Genomic DNA, 20,095 nt, shown 5'->3' on the forward strand with positions numbered 1-20,095 from the left:
CAAAATCTTACATTAGGTTTTGGACATGGAGCAAACATTTCACTAATCTTCTGCTGTTTGAAAACATCATTCTTTTCAAGGAGTTTCTTGTGTAGCCAATCAGGATGCTTGACTCTCGGCACTGGGTTAGAAACCTGTTGAAGTGCAGCTGGAATAGTAATGATCTTCATAATACAACTGCCAAGACGTTCAATATAGTAGTCCCAGTCCAGGATCTGATGGAAAAATAATGATTTATAAATGAGTACAAATGGTAAATAATCATTGTTGTAAGTTAAGCAGTTGATTAGGAAGGGGCTGGGCATAAAAATACCCAGTAGAAACCAACAACTATTCATGAGACCATTAGAAATGATAGTGGAAATTTAAACTGATATTAAAACATTAGTTTAATCATACAGTTTGTAAAACTATAATTTTATAGTACAATACCGAATCTTGTCCAGTACACTACATCTTAATTAAGTAAACATTTAAAATTATTTCTGCTAAATAAACTCACCCTTCGAATGTCAAAATCAGTCATTGATGGATTCTTGAGCCACTTTTTAAGGTAGTGCTTCTTGACGCCAGGTTCCGATTGGAAGATTGCCAATGGAATTGCACGCTCTGTTACTGGCGAGCCTTCAGGTTTACGAGAAATAATAAAACGACATGACAGACCTTTGTCCTTAACCATCTGGTCTCCAAGAAACTAGTAAGCAAAGAAAACAAAGTACATATCATATCACATGCATATATACCAGGAATTTGATTGATTGGCAAGTATCTTACTAGTTTGTACTAACCTCTGCTAGTCTCTTGGCTGTACTGATGGATGTGGATTTCTGCTCTCCATACTCCTCTAGTTTACGAGACATGCTACGATTCTCAGAAATCAGATCAAACAACTCGGAATCTGGCATGTTGGCAGCCTAAAAATAACAAGATATTGCATACACTACTACTTGGTATCCTTATATGGTATTCTGCTCTAATATCTGGATGCTATAAGCAATACATGGTACAGGTCAAATCGCATCTTACCTTACTATAGAGAACGTCCAGCCAATAATCAGCAACCTTAGCTACAGCTGCGTAGCATTCTTCAAGTGTTGACCCTTTGAGAAATGCTTCAAAGACAGAGCTCTGGAAGATCTTGATCAACTGAAGCTCTCCATTCCTTTTTACTTCAAAGCCTTTTAACTCTGCCAGAGATCCATCGAAATTGAAAACAGCATACCTGAATAAAGAGAAAGATAGTGAATACAAGATTACCACCTTTAAAAAGGATAGTGAATTCATTCACTTATGGTTATCCTTGGCAATTTGCCTAAATATATAAACAAAACAAGAATGTTTTAGTGTCATGGTGCTGATAGGAAGTTATGAATGGCACCACCAGGACAAACTAACCTTTTCTTGAGCTTTTTACCCTCTTCTTTAGACGCAGGTAAAATCATAGACAAGTATGGACCGTCAACTTCAAAGAAGATTGAGTTTTCAGAGCGCTCATCATACTGTAAAGCAGCAGGGTCGACTAATTCTTGATACTGGTCATTTGTGAAGAAATCCTGAATACGAAAAGACACATTTAAATACATAGATTTGTTGACAGTAAAGGAAGAAATTATCAGCAAAAGCATGGACATACAAAGTAGGCAACAAGACAGACAGCTTTGAATGTAATCTAAGGATCTGACACAGCAGACAGCAGAGTTAATACACCAAATGATGATTTGTAAAATGTCAAATTAGCAAACTTACCCTGACCATAATGTTCAACATTGCTCCAGGGTAAGATATAGTGACTTTTGACTTTTTAGGGTTAGTTGTCTTGATAACATAATTCTCTGGGAAAGAGGCAGGAAGCACACACCATATTCCATCAGTGTCCAACTCTAACGGCCGACTAAAATAAAAATAAACATTATTGATACACTACACTAAAGAAATCTCTCTAGCTTTTTTTGTTATACAATTCCAATTGTTTTAACAATATAGTTTCACAAAAACGAAATGTTCAATTTGTGATAACTATACATGAACATGCAGTAGTATATTAAATAAGTAAATATACCCAATTTGCTCAACAATCTCGCGAGCCCTTTTGATGATACTGGCACCAGTGTAGCAGACAATACCAGCCATCTCCATTGAGTACCACCTTGCTCTGAAATAATGTACAAAATCGTCTATTACAATTACAATATTTGAGAAGATAACTTTGGTATTAAAACAGGATAAAATAAACTTCTATTAAGACACATGATACATAAATTAACCACTTTTTAAAAGACATTTGAGAGCTTTTGATTTACAACCTAGAGCCTTCAAATTTTAATTTTGTTGGTCGTCACAATCCTGCGTAGACGAATTAAATGAGGAAGTATATATATAGCATAACTAGTTCTACAATGTTAGTCCATATTGACTGAATAAAATTGCATACCCTTTTCGCATGACATAGCCATAGAAGGAGTTAAGAATACATTTATGAGCCAGCTGCAATGAATCGTATAAGATCTCTTTGTTTGTGGCACTCTTGATGTCAGCTGGATCTCCTTTGGCTACTGCTTCTACTACCTTCTTTTTCCAAACCTGAAATAAAGAAAATGTCTTTATTACCATACTCAGTGCTATTATTTCCCATTAAAATACTTATGAAATATGAAAGAGAAGCCTATTCCACAATTTCACAAAAGAACGATGCATTGTGGGATTTACAATTTAGCCTATTTCACAATTTCACAAAAGAATGATGCATTGTGGGATTGATGAAAACCATAGATAAATAGATTACAATTTTTTAGCTGACATTATTTTCAAATAATTTCTCTTATAGCTAGAGTGTTATTTAAACATTTCTACACACAAATAAAATGTTTTGTGTTTTGATATGGACAAGAATAAACATAAATAAAACTCTTCCATTAAAATCTCTTACCTTACATAATGCTTTAAACTCATACCGTCTGTCTCGGAAAGCACGAACTGTGTCCACGTAAAATGAGTTCTCCCTTTGGCAAATAGTTGTATGACAATCTTCTTCCTTTGTTATTTTTGTCTTTTTGTAGGCTTTTCTACAGTATTCTTTAAACAAAAAATGAAATTTGTTTATTACAATTAAAGATTATAGGCTTATATATTCAATATCCAAGAATATACAAAAAAAACAAATGTTGTTAAATTATTTTTTTCAGGGGGACAATACATCTTTAAGCATTTTAATAATACTATAATGCACAGTTCACAAACATTTGTGTAGTAAAGCATTTCTTCCTGTAACAAATATTCTCACCTGCAAGTCGTTTCCTTTCCATTGTTGCCTGCTCTTCTTTCATCAGTTCATGGAACACTCTTGGTGGTCCACCAGGCATTAGTGGAGGAATCCGCTCTGACTCTAATTGTTGCTGAATGCGGTAGTACTCACTTCTAGAAGCAGGCACTTAAAAAAAAATTAATTTGATGAGTATATTTGTGTTGAAAAATATACTCTGGGGTGGAATTTAAATTGTTTTTTAGCAACTTAGGGAGTGATGAATCAGAAATATGCATATTTATGGGGCCATTTTTGTATTCTTAATACTCATATGGATACAATAATTACAAGCATAGTTACACACTATAAACTTTAGTAGGTAGATGGATGGAAAATGCAAGTCATGTTAACTTACTATACACTGCCCTTAATGTCCAAGGCATCTTTCTTTGACATCTGGCTCCTGGTTTATTGAAATCACAAGCAGCACAAGTCACTTCATCAACAATGGCAGAAGGCTAGATAGATATTTTAGTGAAGATACTGTTGTATTATAAGCATTAAATGTACTGTATAAAGTTAATTAATTTTGTATTATGGTAAATCTTTGTATTCGTTGAATTGAAGAAAAAATGTTCATTCCTAGAAAGCCTGACTGTCTTATTCAAGTCATTAAAATATTCTCCCCATTCAACTCATAAACATTCATTATTTTTATAAAGTTAAGCTCTGTCTACACTACTAAACTTTATGACCAACAAATGTGATGTGCCCATAATGGACACAATGTCATATTATTACCATTACTACTGTTATTATATTATTACCACCACTGTTTGGGCACATCACACTTTTTTTGTCTAAATTAGTTTGATAGTGTAGGCATGAGCTTTATACCTGAAGCCTGTTTGTGAGGATAATGTTTGGATACATAGCACTGACATCCAAATGGTAGATAATAGGGTTCTCAAGACGAGCTGGTGTGTCTCGCAAACTAGCAAGCTTCTCCTTGATCTCGCAACAAATCTTGATAAAAAAAATCTTTAAAAATTAAAACCCATACATGGACAATGGTCCAACAAGTAAAATAAATGACATAGTTCACACATCTTGGTTTTATAAAAAGAGAAAATAATTGCCTCTTCAAAATTGGTTACGGTCTCCAATGGGATCTTCTCTTCGACTTCGATCGCATGCTTCATTGTTCTCTCTGTATCATTCATAAGGTCCTGGAATGCCTCTGGTACCTAGAATACAGAAAATAGCCGCATGGAACATCGTGAAAACGAAACAGTGACATTGATTTGATAGCACCGGATCAAAACCGTGCCGGAACAGGGGTGAAAGACCCTTTATTGCAAGTTTCCTTCAATTTGCACTTCACTGTTCCACCTTGAATCGCTTTTCATAACGAATTATACGAAAAAATCTCTATTTGCTCACCATTCTAAACCTGCATGGTAAATCTGCTCTAAATACCCCAGACTCCAAAGCTTCAACGTGTCCACCCACATATGTCTCAGATTCTATAACATGGCCATCATCATTCAGTTTATTAAAGACACTCTCTTGTTTGTTGGGGAATATAATGTTAGCATGGAATGCTTGTACCATTAGTAGAGCTTCGCACAATGTGCCGGAACCTTTCCTTAATACCTAAAAGTAAAGGTAAATTACATACATTTTCAAATACAAGTGAAAATACAGTAATATACAAATAATGAATGTTTAGGAGTGCGATGGTACATATAATTGAAATGAATTCTACTTTCATGAGGCAAAGCTTGAGTGAAAACAGAATTTCACATTTCACTGAACGAAACTATTTGTACCATTGCACGAATTCGAAACATATTCCTAGGCCTGCGGCGCTATTGAATTTCATGCGGAGATGTTCACAGTTGGTTTTGAGATTTTTTTTATTCAAGATTTTTCTTTTTTTACCAAAAATATCACACAATCATTTAATTGTATACAAATAATGAATGTTTATGAGTGTAATGGTACAAATAATGGCATGAGGTGAATGATGAAAGGTTATATATCAACGAGGCGACAGCCGAGTTGATATTAACCTTTCATCATTCACCAAATGCCATTATTTGTACCATTACACGAATATAGAACATTCATTATTTGTTTTATATAACATCTAAATAGATTCTTGTCATTTGAATCAAATAAGGTAAGGTAGCCCTAGCCAAAGGCCTACATTTCATTCACATTGATTAAAAACAGTAACATTTGGTTTTTAATATTATATTTAATATTATATTTATATGGATTTTATAAACACACCTACTTTAGTGTTAATTATGTCAACAAACGACCAAACAATCTTAGGCCTAGCAAGGCTAAAACGCCTAGACTAGGCCTAGCCTAATAGAGCATGGCCTAGGCTAGACCTAGTAGCCTACTAGTACTAGCTTGGCTGAAAGGCAAAACTTCGACAGACAATTGGAACTTATCTAGGCTAATTATGGTTTTTCCAACAATTCCACGTCTTGTAGGCATGTCCCCATTAATTAATCAAAATCCTAAAAACGATCTAAAGCTAATTTAAATGCCTTTTTGAATGAAATTAGTACATATATGTCCAAATCGTACACAAATATCTGCTGCTGTTGCATATCTCGCGGTGGTGTTTACAAATGAAACTGAGACCAGACGACAGGTGGCGCTGTTGTATTTCCCAGTACAGAGCCATATCATAGGGTAATTTGTGTACTAAATTTTTTTTCATCCGCGAAACGTTTTTTTTTTTCGTACACAAAAATGTTTCAAAAAGTACTATTAAACGATCGTTTAATAGTGCGTACTATTGCACGCCATGTGACCCACAATCGTCCAATCAAATAACAGGAATTTATTTAGGTGTTATATAATACTGTCTATTGAATGCCATGTAGCCCCACAATTGTCCAATTAAATAACAAGAATATATTTAAGTGTTAGTGGAATCTTTGACCATTTTGATTTCATGATGATTCTTTACCTTACACAGTGTAAGACAAAGGACAAAACAAATGATAGCTTATACAGATTGTGACAGTCTGTCTACACTGATATCCCCTTATCAGGGAGTTTTTGATTTGTGACAATCGACAACTAATTAATGTGTCGTCACCTGGACCTAGAAGCCACCAAAACTATGTCAAGAGATAGATCGAGGAAGCATGTTCCAACTTCCCTGTATGCACAAAATGAATTAAGAATAAGATGACCTAACTTGGTCCTAGGTGGTCGCAAGTTGAAAGCTCCCTATTATACATTAGCCTTGATATTTATTTCATTTACATTACTGATTATTATTTACCTCATCTGGTTCCATAGGAATAATTGTACATAAAGCAAAAATAAACGGATGTACATATTTCATATAGAGATAGTAGGTCGAAACGGCATCTGAAACAGAGTATGTGGAGAGAGTCTGTGGTTCCTCACTAGCCATACGACACATGTCTTCTGGGTCAACCTCGACTGGATCATACCGCAGCTTGGCTTTTGTTGTGGCTTTTAAATTCTGGCTACCAACAGGAAGGTAACTGTCTCTCTTCACCCACCTACAAAACAAAAATAAACCTTAATCCTCACCACATTTTAAAATGTACCAATTGATTTCTTTTTCTATATAACCTTCATAAATATATTTTATCAATCAATTAATTTCACAAAATTAATGGATTTTTCAGGGAGCATTTGAATAAAAATAGATTGTTACAATAGCTATAAGGACTTTTTAGTTTAAAACTGCAACAATGGCCAAATGTATTTTAAGGGCACCACACAATACGCCTAAAGAAACTTCCTATGGTGACCTTGGCTGGGTCCCCATGGAGATCAATCAAAATATTTACAGAATGAAATTAATTATTAAGATGGATATGCATAGGTGGCCAAAGCTAATGTTGTTTAAACAATGATAAACCTTAAGTTTTTCGTTTCAAGTTTATAGAGGAATATCTCCTTGATAGTACCAATTTTTATGCTGCCAGCTTAAAATTTAAGATATGCTCCAACACTCGAACGTACAAGTGGGCCAATAGTCCTATAAATGGTAATTGCACATTGTGCTCACTTAATGTCATTGAAAGTAATATGCACTTCCTCTTTATTGTACAGCATACAATGATATAAGACAAACAGAAAATGCAAAAGTGTAAAAAGCTTTTAAATCGACAATAACAACATTATCTACCTATCTATCTAACAATCAAACAATAAGTTAGTGCATTGCAAAAATTATTTGTCGTCAAACAAAAAAATGTCATGCATGGTGAAACACATGAACACACGCATGTGCAGTATCATTATTTAAATGTGTCCCATTTTTCCACTCAACTCGACTGTTGAAACAACTGCAACAAGTGCTTTGACATGTCTGAAAAAAAGCGACGAGGCTCAGGTAATAATAAAGAAATTGTACTGTATTTACTATGCAACAGATTGAGTGATTTTTTTCTTAGCATTGTCATTGGGAATCTAGGCTATGTGGGCAAGTTTGCTTGTGGACTACAGGCAGCATTGTGTCAATTTGAAAATGGTGGCTGAATTAACTTTTGTGTAAGGGTACAGCATAACAAAACAAATATGCGTGTTAATGCTATTACTGTAGTTTTATAACTACAATTCACATGATTTAATTTTTCTGTTTACTGTATCATAGGAATGTTGGCAATCAATCTTCGATCAAAGATAAATAAATTTGAGGTATGATACATTTTGTATACTCAATAAGTGAACAGAGATGGGTTTATTTTTTAGAAGGATATCCATCCATTTATAAAATAGCCCAAATGTTAGGGAAGAGGTACTATAATAAACAATGTAAAAAACAATAATATAAATGTTTGGTTCCATTTGGTGTAATTTTATTTTGATGACTTTTGGGGAAACATTTTCTTTTTCAAACCATCCATAGCTTTTTAAGTATAAACAAATTTGTCATTTCATTTGTTTCTATTTAGTTTTTACTTTTCACCATTCACACAATTCCATGGATTTGCACAACACCACAGCATGCATTCAGAAAAAAACACCGGGGAACTTTGCCTATGTAATCCAATGTGCACTGGTTCATACAATCCATAATGGCATAATCTAAGATAATATAGAGGGCGCTATGCAAGCCCTGGGTTTGATACCCATCAATGCCGTTGAGACTATTGAGATATTATTTAGATGGTTAGGTTCAGTTATATTTAGGAAATAGAAAATTCTATGAATTGTGTCAACCATGTACGATTTAAATACATGGAAGCAACTTTCATGTACTACTCATGCTTGTTCTTGGACATGCAGGGACAAACCAAAGGCAATGTGCTTTTAGGTATGCTTGTAAATGTAGTCATAAACTATATGCTGACATTTACTTTGAAGCTGATGGAGATCTATTTTGGATTATTCACAAAACTACATAAGTTGTATTTTTTTCATCAACAGCATGAAGGTTTAGCTGTTCTAGCATTACCCCCAGGGGATCGCGAAAACATGCATTTTCTTCTATGGTGTGCAACTTTCATTTTGTTCTTTTTTGGCATCTTGCTTTACTGCTGTACAAGTGTAAGTAAGTTTTTAGTTGTTGTAAATAACTAAACATAGGGATAACACATAATGGAAGTATATATTAATAATAAATATTTTCATTTCTTGTTTTTCTTTTTTAGCAAATAAAATCAAATGCATTAAATCAATTCCACTGTAGCACTTGATTTTAAAAATGGGGTGCATGGCCATGCAGGGACAAATCAGGGTAGCAGTATATATGTGTCATTGTTGATACTTAGGCTTTTACAGTAAATGTATTCACTATGCTGACTTTTCCTTTTGGATCTATTTCGGATTATTCACAAAACTACATAAGTTGTATTTCTTTCATACACAGCAGGAAAGTGTTCTAGTATATCTCCCAGGGGATGGCGGAAACATGAATTTGTTTATATGGTGTGGAACTTTCATTTTGTCCCTTTTTGCCATCTTGTATTACTACTATGCAAGTGTAAGTAAGCTTTTAGTTGTTGCAAAAAACATAGGAATGTATTGATAACACACACCATAACTTAATTTTATTAAGAATTTTCTTAAATTTTACATTTTTTCATTTACTTCTCTTTTGGCAAATAAAATAAAATGCAATAATTCAATTCAACTGAAGCACTTAATTTTATCAATCAATCAATGATGCAATACCCCACTCGTATACATTGGCAATGACCATGAATACAAACATGTTTGTACTATTGTTCTTTTCAATCCTGTCATAAACCAAGTCAGATAGCATAAGACTTTTTGGCCATATAATAATCCCAACTACAAATATTAAAAATGATTCGTCCTACATTTCAGAAAAAAATGGAAAGGAAATTTGTGGGAATAGAAAAGAAAGGAGAAAAGAAAAAGGGAATAGAAAAGAAAGGAGAAAAGAAAAAGGGAACGAAAAGAAAAAGGAAACGAAAAGGACCAAAAAATAGAACCAAAAATAGTACCAAAATAGTAAGTTTTTTTTTCATTAAACTAAACAAATGCTGACAATCTACAGTCTTGCAATGGATGGGAGAAATCCGCAATTATACTTCATCCTCCTTAGGTTTCAAAATCAATATGCGCCACCACCAGTTTTTAAAAGTTAACTAGCCTGCAACTCCAAGCTACAGTACGACCATCTGATAAGGAACTGCCATCATGGCCTAGTGCCCATGATAATGCACCCATTACCCATAATTTTTCGGCGGGCCAAATGGCACGGCTTGAACAGATGCAGAAAGAGCAATCACAGTCATTTAGGACCATGCTCGGTGATGCACTTCAACATTTCTCTCATAAATCTCAGTCTAGGTCTAGATCAAAAAGATCACAAAAGAGAAGGAGACCTAGTTCTGTGTCACGTTTATCAACCTCCTCAGATGAGGAGTACATTTTCAGGCATAGGCCTAGACTATCGCCGAAAAGACGAATAACTGATGATGACATGATCTCAATTGTGGCAGGGCATGAGTTGGTTCAGCTACCAACCAGCCCAACCGAAAATGTGGAGCTAACAAATCCGCATGAGGTGTCGAAGGGCACCGCATATTCTAATAAGGTACTAGCATGGTGGGAAGTCCAACGAACACATACGTTGGAACAACCAAAGAAAGACGATTTGTTGGGAGATCTAAAGCCAGATTCCTTGGTGGCACGATTTTTCAAATCTCCCGGCATGCCTAGACTAATGAGGAACTCAATGAAACAAACGAACACCAATGCATGGAAAACAGATAATTCATGTGGTCAATTCAGGAGGACCTCCTCCGAGCATCAATGCCTTTTCTAAAGGCCATTGAAATTAATAACCAGAGTAAAAACAAACTAAAACCACTGTTAGAGTCAACTGGCAGCTTGCTAGGCTCGGCAATTCAGCAAATCTCTCTGTGGCGTTCTAGGAGTTCCAAGTACTACCATTTTAGTTTATTGGCAGCCCCTCAGGTATTTACAAAACTAATGAAGCCAGTCGTGGCTCCCTTACGAATAAAAATAAAATGAAGGTCGTAATTTATTTAGGCGATCTGATCCTCATTACAAAATCCATAGAAGAATGCATGCAACAAATGGACTACATTGTTCAATTTTTACTCGGGGTACCCGAGTCTAGGACTCTCTCATCTTCTCCATCCGACACTATTGAGTAAAAAGTGCGATTTATAAAGTACTACTCCTCCCTTATTCGTTGTAGTATTGATCTGGGATTTGGCATGAATATACTACAGGGACATGTCCTCAAAGCTTAAATTTCAAACCGGATGCAGCCATATGACGTCTCGAAGATGGTACCGTATAGCCGTATAAACTATTTGGTAGCAAGGTTATTGATGTGTATTTGACGTCACATCCCGTCTTATGACGTCATTACAGCTTCTTTTGCTGTACCCCGAGTATCGCACATTCATGCTTGTTTAATCAGCTGGGACTGACAATAAATACGGAAAAGTCCTAGATATTTCCGTCCCAACAAGTGAGATTCCTAGGTCATCTGATCAACTCACAAACAATGACCCTCAGCCTACCGGCCGAAAAAATGAAAAATATTCAATCCACATGCAAAAACATAATAAAAAATCCAGTGATAAGAGCGGATGCGCTTGCAAGCATCCTTGGGAAAATGACTGCCAATATAGTTCCAGCTTCCCTATTCTACAGATCACTCCAATCCGAACTGATCCAATCAGTTCACAAAAATCCTACATATCAAGGTCAAATAAAACTCCAGTATTCAAGAGTTAATATGGTGGACCCATTCCTTACATCGGTACAACGGAAAGCCAATTGTTCCGTCATGCTCAGAACTAACGATAATGACAGATGCTGGGGAGCCCTTTGCTCTAGGCCAAACAGGGGGTCGATGGTCGATAAAAGAAGCAATGTTTCACATCAATTACCTGGAATTACTGTCAATACAGAGTTTTGTGAAGAATCCGACAGATTGTCATATTCTAATTCGATCGGACAGCACCACAGCATTGTCATAAAGCAAAAAGGGGGTACACACACAGCCATCCTGTCACAGTTAGCGATCAGGCTCTGGGATTGGTGCATAGAGAGGTAAATAACATACCATGTACCAGAAAAAGAATTAGAATGGATGTTGAATTAGACTCATATTCATAAGGTTGTGCAACAGTCTAGGGTTCTACACAACAAGAGACCTAATTAGTTCTAGGATGAACCACCAAATACCACGTTACATTGCGTGGAAACCGGACCCAGGAGCACTAACAGTGAATGCCTTTTCTATCAATTGGACGAGCGAACACAACTGTAAACTATGCGTTTCCGCCCTTTTGTCTATTGGCACAGGTATTGAGGAATACAATTGGGGACAAAGCCACCGTACTGGTGATAGCCCCGACATGGATAACACAACCTTGGTATCCAATGCTTTTACAACATCAATTATATTACCCAGTTTCCCCAATCTGTTAACACAACCTCACTCAGGCTTGCCACAGTCTCTACATCTAGCGGGTTGGACTGTCTCAGGAGATATTATAAAACAAAAGGCTTTTCAGAGGACCTTATCAAGGTCATGTCTGGTAGTTGTAGACAATCCACTCACAACCAATATCAATCAGCATTGAAAAAGTGGTGTAGCTGGTGTGATCCAATTTCGGCGCCTTTAACAGAGGTTATGGAATTTTTAGTTCAATGTGAAAAAAGAGGCTTAAGCTATCGAACTCTTGTGGTTTATAGGTCCGCAATATCTTTATATCATGAACCTTGGGAAGGCACAGCAATCGGTAACAATGTTTCAGGTTGATGAAAGGGTTTTTTTAATAGAAATCTACCTAGGCCTAAGTATACAATTACATGGGATGTCGAACCGGTAATAAAATATTTAAGACAATTACACTGGGATTCACTGTCGTTAAAATTGTTAACTTTAAAGGTAGTCTTATTATTAGCTCTGGTTACGACAGAGCGCGTATCTTCCTTAGTTTATATGAATCTTGAAAGTTTGTTCACATCTTCAAGTAATTTGAAATTTGTACCATCATCACTCTTAAAACAATCTAGGCCGGGGTACGGAATGTGGACATTGAGGTGTTTGACGATAAGCGTTTTTGCCCGGTTCAAGCTATATTAAAGTATTTACTCAGAACAAAGATCATTAGATGTTCAGAGAAACAGGTATTAAATGTCACCAGAAACTATGTTTAATAGATGGATGGTGGAAATGATGGGGATGGCAGGGGTAAACGACCATTTTCAAAGCCCATTCGGCTCGGGGTGCATCTACCTCAGCATCTCATACTCGTAGATTAGGTGTGTTGATGAAAGACATACAAGACACTGCGGGATGGAAATCCGATACTACATTTAATCGAGTTTATCTAATCCAGTAGTGGCTAGAGCGTTAAGTTCAGCTACAAAGTCACATATTGATTCAAAACCAAAGGAGGATGAAGTATAATTGATGATTATGCAAGAGTATACTATACCTAAAGTATAATCAAGATTATACGAGAATTATATATGAGAATCAATTCCCTCCCTACTAAGTTGCCCATGCCCTTCATAACATCTATCAGGTCTCCTGATAGAAGTCACATAGATTCATCACCGTTAAAGGGTATTATAGATTAGTATAGTACTGTTAGTATAAAACAATTTGTATATGTTGTATTGTACAATGAGAGTTGCATTATTTTAACGTTACAATGTTATATATTTGAAGTTGCATTTTCACTTATCTTTCGAAATAAAAAAAAAAAAATTATAATAAGCCGACCCAGTATTCCCTAACAGACGAAACCCACTCACAATGATTAGATAACAGATGAGGTGGAAGGTCGTACCTTGGGGATACAGGCTAGTTAACTTTTAAAAACTCACCTTACCTCCGAAGGACTCGTATAATCTTGATTATACTTCAGGTATAGTATACCCTTGCATAATCATCAATTATGGTCTCTTTTATCAAATGTACTAGCTGCCTTTTGGATAGTATTGGCTAATTTATTAATTGTCATTACCAATACCAATTTGTCCAAAAAGACATACATTTACAACTTCTTTGAAAGAAATTACATACAAAAAAATACTATTTTGATCTTGATTAATTCATTAATGATGTAATGTTTTGTTTCAGATTAGTAAATAACCTCACCGGATAAGGCATAATTGAACTGCAGGTTTTCATTGTAATAGCAAAAAAATACTGTATCACATTTTGCATATTAAAAAATGTTGTTTAAATTATTGTTAAAATTATTTATCCTCTTAATATATCTTAAACTGGCTTATTTGCATTGAATTCTTTTAAAATGTGTTGTTTACATTTCTGGAAGTTAACTTGGGCATCACCAGCTCACCTCGAACAATACAAAGTTTAATTCTATTGCTGGACTGAATAACACAGTCAGTTTTGCTTTAAAAAGCAGCTTTAGATTTATTATCCCTCAAGTATACAAAGTAGCATGCCTCCTTGAAGTTTAATATTCATAATGCATAATTTGGCGAAAAACCCATTGAAGTTATTCCTTACCTATAAGCGTCCATATGGATACACGGCCTAGACTTGTATTCTCCTTCCCTATCCTTCTGAAAGCCAATCTCTTTGAACATATCTATATCAAAGTGGGCACATCTCGCCTCAACAAATGGCCTGGCATAAAAAAAAAAGAAGAAAGAAGAGCCTTTTATTAACAATGCAGAGTATGTAGTTGTGGCAAACAAACCTAAACAGGTTCCTTTACTAAAAACTGCAGAAAAAAAAAGGTTTTCATGTAAATTTTACTTTAATATGTAGAACCAATAGTGAGTTTCAGATGTGCAACCAGTAGTCCTAAACAATATGCTAACTAGATACTGTATGACATATTATGCGGCATCGTCCCCAGGTGACAAGTGGTTTGTTTTAGATTTGCACCACAGCTCTTCATAGACAGTGCCATCTCCTGGTTGGTCACTAGTTTTCATCTAATTTTATTTCCTCTATGAGTTTATTCGACGAAACCGCAACATTACAAATATAATTAAGCTATAAACTATGATGTAATCATGATATACAAGAGAATTAATCGTTGCAGATCTAAAACTCACTATTGTTAAAGAAGCTTAGTTTATCTTTGAGATGTTTTGTTGTATTCTATTAATTATTAGTTAATTAATCTACATAAAAAAAAATATTATGAATTTATTCATTATTGACTGAAAAGATGGTAAAAGGTTTGTAGAAATAAAAAACAAAATTTAAAGCAAATTACCAATCAAATAGGTCACCATTGTAGGTCACAATTATATTTGGTTTGACATCGATTACATGATCTAAAAATCTATGTAAGAGGGCTTCCTCGTCTGGCTCATTCAATACTATGAATGGACCTTCATATTCTGGTTTAGGGGTGTACTCAAAGTCTTCAATGTCTTCTGAGATGATCTCACGATTTGTTATTAGGTAACCCTGGAGGAAATGGAAAAATAAATTTGTATAACGTTACTGTCTAACTGTGAGTGTCGATTAAAACATTCTTTTTGGCCAAGAATTTGAGACTGTATTACAAGTTGTGGTTTTGTGTGTATGGATGTAATAATGCTGGACAGAGGGTTGGGCGAGGAAAGTGACTTTCAGTCTTCTGCCCAGCCTATTAAGAAGGAGTAAACATAAATATAACATTGAAAATAAGAGCAATCAGAGAGTTGCAACCTTCGCAAGGATTAAAAAGAGAATAAGGATCAATAGTTGTGATACAGATCTGTCTTGTAGTTTTGGCATATGGCCTAAAATTTTAAAAAGTGGTCCTGAATCCTGGTTCTGATTGCCTCCAAAATGTAATGCAGTTGTCCATGACCATATCTATCTATTGTTTAAATTTGGTAAAGTTCTCTCTTTTAGTTTTGATGTTATCTAGACAAACACCTTGGACAAAAATATAACCCCCTAGGCAGAGGTAAAAATCCTTTAAAACAATACCTGTCCGTCAATCATGTAGGATATCATCATAATGGAGTCTGTTTCTGCATCAGGGAATTTAAGAGGAAGTTTGGTTGTTTCGATGTCAAATGCCAACACTACAGGATCCTGTAAAGTAATGTAACATTTATATTTATCATCATAGAGCTACAATGCTAGCTTGATAATAATCTAACATTATGAAGTAGTGTCTAAAAAAGTGGACTACTTAGCTTACTGAAATTTTTTTTATTGAAGATGTTCTCTTTTTAAATATTATGGAATATTTATAAGAAATCCTGTATAATTTGGGTAAACATCTTTCATTTAAACATACCGGTCTTTCGAGCAGATCATCTCTTTGCTGAATATCAGGTGGCATTGCACCACGCCCTCTTACAGAATACCAATGTCCCTGAAAAAAAATTAATATCAAAGAGACGATCCAATTTTTATATACCAAGTTTTATAAAAGCACTACATCTCATCAGAAGCTCGAACCCATACCTCTCGCATGATGGTACAATTCTTTACAATTGTGTGATATCACCCTTTGAAAGGTCTATTAGCACCCCAGTCTCCAATCCCATTGACGTTCTACCAGGCCAAACAAGGCTTAGCATCTGTGATCTGATGAGAACTTTACTTTATTCAAAGGAATATAGGATTACGAATTAAAAGACGTTTACTATATAATTTCAATATAAAATTTAATGACAAAAAGAGAGATCGACGTTTCGGTACCATCATAGAACCATTTTCAAGATCAAGTGAATACAAAACAATAATAATTATGTGCACTAAGCACCAAAGTTGGTGACAGGAAATGCTAATTGAGGGCTAATTAGGTAATTAGCTCCTCCTACTGAGTTAGATAAACAATTTAGCTTTGATGGAATCCGATTGTTTATTGAGTGTAGGTTTTATCTCTTTGATCCACAACATCTCCTTAATTAGGCAATCAAACTTATTGTTACATTTAGATAAGACTCTAAAGTATTCCGAGATATCACCAGTTATGCCATGTTGTTTTAGGTGATCGCCTATAATACTTTTGTTATGTTCATTAATGCGTTTGTAAAGGTGTCGGCAAGTGTAACCGACATAGTTTGTATCACACAAACCACATTGAAATTTGTACACAACGCATTGTGAATTAATGATTCTGGGTTTCATTTCTTTAGGTTTTATAGGATTAAAGAACATACCACATGTATCTTTTTGTCAATGGCAACTCTAACATGGTAAGGTACGTCATATTCACGTATATCAACAATGTTATCCATCTGGTTTGATATCTTCTTTGAGGCATATGAAGAAGAATTGTCTTCTTCACCGGTAAGTTTGCTTAACAATGGGAGAAAAACAGTAACAATTTTAGATTAATAAAGTCTGTTGGTGATTTGTTGATGCACTGATTTGCAAGAATACAAATTGGAATTTCATTCATTCTTCGGAATCTCTGGTTCAGATTCGAAAAGCAAAACTGAAGGTGAATACGAGTATTATATACCATGATTGATTGAGGCTTCAGAAGATTTTGAAAACTAACCTTGTCAACATACTGGTGTAGACATTCTGCGTCTTCTCCCGTTCACGGTTTTTGCGTACCGACGGCATGATGTCTCTTCGAACTTTTTGCAGATCATTCATTGTTGTGAAAGACAGTTTCAGATAGGATCTCTTTAAACCAATAAGATGATTTGGCTGCAAAAAAATATGTATTAATGTATTGTTAGATTATAGCTTTTCACAATTATTCCGAATAGCAGATCAGAGAAAGGCACTTTTTTCTTGTTTACGATTTCAGTAAAAAGGAACAAGTGTGAATGCACATTAAGACTGGCTAGTGCATTTAAGCCATAGTATGTTCACATTAGCTCAAGTACAATTTCAATAATCTCAATACAATAAATGCACATAAGAAAAAATGTATTTTTTTTTTTTTTTATTTATTCAATATTCATAGTATACATTCAATAAGAAATAAAACTTTTTTTTTTTACATTTTTACAAAACTATTCACCTATGACATAGATACAGTGGGTGATATCTTTGAAAAAGCAAGTTTGAAAATTGCCCATTAACTTAAATGTACTTATTCTTCTTTTAGTTCTTTATAAAATTTAACTCACCAAATCTAAATCTTCTTTCTTTGTACCTTCAACTGAACTCAGAGTTCCAACAAACTTTTTGGTGAGAAACGACGACACCTCCCTCTCACAATCTTTTCTTGTTGCAATGTAGAAATACGGCTTGAAAGGAAGTGATACCTGTAGGGGAAAAACTTTTAGTTTTAGATACATAAAAGAGTATTTGATTTAAACTCTATCTACACTATCAAACTAGTTTGACAAAAAAAGTGTGATGTTCCCAAATATGGTAATGATATGCCCAAATATAGTAGTGATATGAAATCATCAGAAGCAATGGAACAGGATGCAGATGACCCAACTTGTCATATACATCATATACAACATACTTGGGAAATACATCAAATTCTAGAAGGCACTATAAAAACAATTTTAGGTGTAATTGATCTATGTCAGGAGTTTTCAGATGTGGAAAATGCGGGAGCAAGCTGACTCAAAATATCAAGAAACTCTTGCAATTATGAGGAGAGTTGGGAGGTCTAAAGATGTGGCATATTCATTTTTAACAGGATTTTGTGTGAATATTCTCTCAATTCACTTTGGCTAATCTATTTTTTGAGTGGTTCTTAATTAATTTATTCTAAACAAAAGCTCTGTCTACACTATCAAACTTTATGTGACAAAAAAAATGCGATGGTATGGTAGTGATATGATTAAATATGGTAGTGATATAACATCATCATGTTCATATATTTTTTTATCACATAAAGTTTGATAATGTAGACAGAGCTTTACCTTAAATCTGCTACCATCATCCTGAATGAAATAGTAGTCCACAGCGCTGATCAGTTTCTTGTTTTCATCCAAAATGTCTGACTATGATTAAAGATGCAAGGAAAATATTTAAATTATTAATTACGATAATAATCATAAAATTATTTAATAACAATAAGGAAAACTTATGTTGCAGTAGGAGATGCTTATGGCACACTGAAAAAACAACGCATGAATAAAATCATGTAATAAAAAGTGAAGAGTCTGAGCAGATGATGACGATTTAAAGGAGTTCAATGAATTTGCAGATTTAACATATTTGGAAAGTTGGTTCCAAAGAAATGAAGCAGCAAAGTATATGATGATATGATGATTACCCCATGAATGTCAATAATTTTTAAGATTTAAAATAATTTGGGCAAAAAAGGGGGTAACTTCATTATTACATTGTGGTAAAAAGTGAAGCAACAAATTGATGCAGCACATATTAAAATACATACATGCGATTATATTATAACCAGAATATAAGCCTACAAGTCCCTTTATTTAGACTAAATCCGGACACTGACTGGTAATTCATTTTTTATGCAATCCAACCAAAGTTCGTAGTCAGGCCCTCTGGGACAACACTTGGTCATATAATACTAATAGGAGATTTGATTTGTTAAAAACATCACAGCAACTTTAATAATCAATCATCTACTAATTTCAGAAGTTGTGGAAAGACAAGCTGCAGTATCAAGGATCATGCTACAGTACAACCGTCACCATATTTGTCTCTTCCTTACTGGGTGCATGTTAATTAGCCAACCGACTCGTTCTTGTGGATCTTTATATCGATCAAATCCATATTTGACATCAATTTCATCGTTGACGATAGATCGTTGAAGGCGTGCCTCTGAAGAATCATCTTGACTATATTAGAGAAAACAAATCGTATTTAATTTTATTTGCTTATTAAAGACAATAATTAATATATCTGAATAATAGGCTAGATTATAAATTAGGGGCCTGGCCCTAGAACCTTGTTGGACCAGGTCCAAAGGGCATTAATTTGTGACAAGGCAAGGTCAGGCTCTTCATAATTAATAAGATATTCAAGATTCTTTGTTGAGTAACATCAGTTCGGCTAGGCCTAGATCATATATAGGCCTAGGCCTGCTAAAGTAGGCATAACCTAGGTCATCTCTCATATAGCCTATATACCCCATTAAGAAATAAATCAGGACAGGGAAGGCCACCACCACCAGCCAGGACGTTTCGGCCCACCCAGCAGCAATCAAAAAATACAACAGTCAATAATATTTAATAATTATTTATTTAATAGCAATACCAACAGCTTACCGTCCAGCATATTTCTTATCTTTTTCACTATTATCTGATTTGTACCTTCCACTATTTTGCAGAACCATTACTTTATAGTTCTACAAGTAAATGTTAATGGCAACACACATTAAGTTAGCCTAGCTAGGCTATAGAGAGAATAGAAATGTTTGAGCGATGTTAAAAAAAAAACAACACACAGAGCTTGTTTTTGGCGCGGAATGAACATGTCAAAGG

General features: G+C 34.8%; 2 protein-coding genes across 3 annotated transcripts in view; one reads left to right on the top strand and one right to left on the bottom strand.

Annotated features, from left to right (window-relative positions):
* LOC144850646 (DNA polymerase epsilon catalytic subunit A-like) overlaps positions 1 to 20,013 on the bottom strand; it is a 32,451-nt gene extending 12,438 nt beyond the window's left edge. The window contains exons 1-25 of the mRNA XM_078707990.1: positions 19,880 to 20,013; positions 19,324 to 19,450; positions 18,557 to 18,637; positions 17,804 to 17,941; positions 17,221 to 17,375; positions 16,877 to 17,015; positions 16,006 to 16,083; positions 15,690 to 15,797; positions 14,983 to 15,179; positions 14,262 to 14,381; positions 6,558 to 6,804; positions 4,685 to 4,897; positions 4,381 to 4,488; positions 4,139 to 4,267; positions 3,657 to 3,759; positions 3,281 to 3,427; positions 2,927 to 3,072; positions 2,432 to 2,580; positions 2,060 to 2,152; positions 1,747 to 1,891; positions 1,396 to 1,553; positions 1,027 to 1,222; positions 789 to 914; positions 503 to 694; positions 12 to 215 (exon numbers count right to left, since the gene is read on the bottom strand). Of these exons, the coding sequence (XP_078564116.1) occupies positions 12 to 215; positions 503 to 694; positions 789 to 914; positions 1,027 to 1,222; positions 1,396 to 1,553; positions 1,747 to 1,891; positions 2,060 to 2,152; positions 2,432 to 2,580; positions 2,927 to 3,072; positions 3,281 to 3,427; positions 3,657 to 3,759; positions 4,139 to 4,267; positions 4,381 to 4,488; positions 4,685 to 4,897; positions 6,558 to 6,804; positions 14,262 to 14,381; positions 14,983 to 15,179; positions 15,690 to 15,797; positions 16,006 to 16,083; positions 16,877 to 17,015; positions 17,221 to 17,375; positions 17,804 to 17,941; positions 18,557 to 18,637; positions 19,324 to 19,450; positions 19,880 to 19,947 (3,567 nt within the window). The 5' untranslated portion in view covers positions 19,948 to 20,013. The remainder of the gene's footprint in view (positions 1 to 11; positions 216 to 502; positions 695 to 788; positions 915 to 1,026; positions 1,223 to 1,395; positions 1,554 to 1,746; positions 1,892 to 2,059; positions 2,153 to 2,431; positions 2,581 to 2,926; positions 3,073 to 3,280; positions 3,428 to 3,656; positions 3,760 to 4,138; positions 4,268 to 4,380; positions 4,489 to 4,684; positions 4,898 to 6,557; positions 6,805 to 14,261; positions 14,382 to 14,982; positions 15,180 to 15,689; positions 15,798 to 16,005; positions 16,084 to 16,876; positions 17,016 to 17,220; positions 17,376 to 17,803; positions 17,942 to 18,556; positions 18,638 to 19,323; positions 19,451 to 19,879) is intronic.
* LOC144850645 (uncharacterized) lies at positions 7,568 to 14,274 on the top strand. 2 transcript variants are annotated; one of them, XM_078707989.1, is made up of 6 exons: positions 7,568 to 7,646; positions 7,908 to 7,951; positions 8,684 to 8,803; positions 9,126 to 9,239; positions 9,587 to 9,733; positions 13,866 to 14,274. In XM_078707989.1, exons 1-6 carry the CDS (start codon positions 7,619 to 7,621, stop codon positions 13,875 to 13,877), a joined length of 465 nt encoding a protein of 154 aa, XP_078564115.1. In that variant the 5' UTR covers positions 7,568 to 7,618; the 3' UTR covers positions 13,878 to 14,274. The 2 variants fall into 2 exon arrangements, with proteins under 2 accessions (XP_078564115.1, XP_078564114.1); XM_078707988.1 differs by lacking the exon at positions 13,866 to 14,274 and having other exon boundaries at positions 9,587 to 9,831.
* Positions 20,014 to 20,095: the final 82 nt, after the last annotated feature.

Source organism: Antedon bifida, chromosome 8 (genome assembly GCF_963402885.1).
Source record: "Antedon bifida chromosome 8, ecAntBifi1.1, whole genome shotgun sequence".
NCBI classification, from domain to species: domain Eukaryota; kingdom Metazoa; phylum Echinodermata; class Crinoidea; order Comatulida; family Antedonidae; genus Antedon; species Antedon bifida.

Bases quoted from the DNA above. Each gene is read 5' to 3' on its own strand.
- LOC144850645 (XM_078707988.1), top strand. From the start codon at position 7,619: ATGTCTGAAAAAAAGCGACGAGGCTCAG. The intron at 7,952-8,683 runs GTATGATACATT...TTTCATCAACAG, and splicing joins CAAAGATAAATAAATTTGAG to CATGAAGGTTTAGCTGTTCT. The intron at 9,240-9,586 runs GTAAGTAAGCTT...CCTACATTTCAG, and splicing joins TGTATTACTACTATGCAAGT to AAAAAAATGGAAAGGAAATT.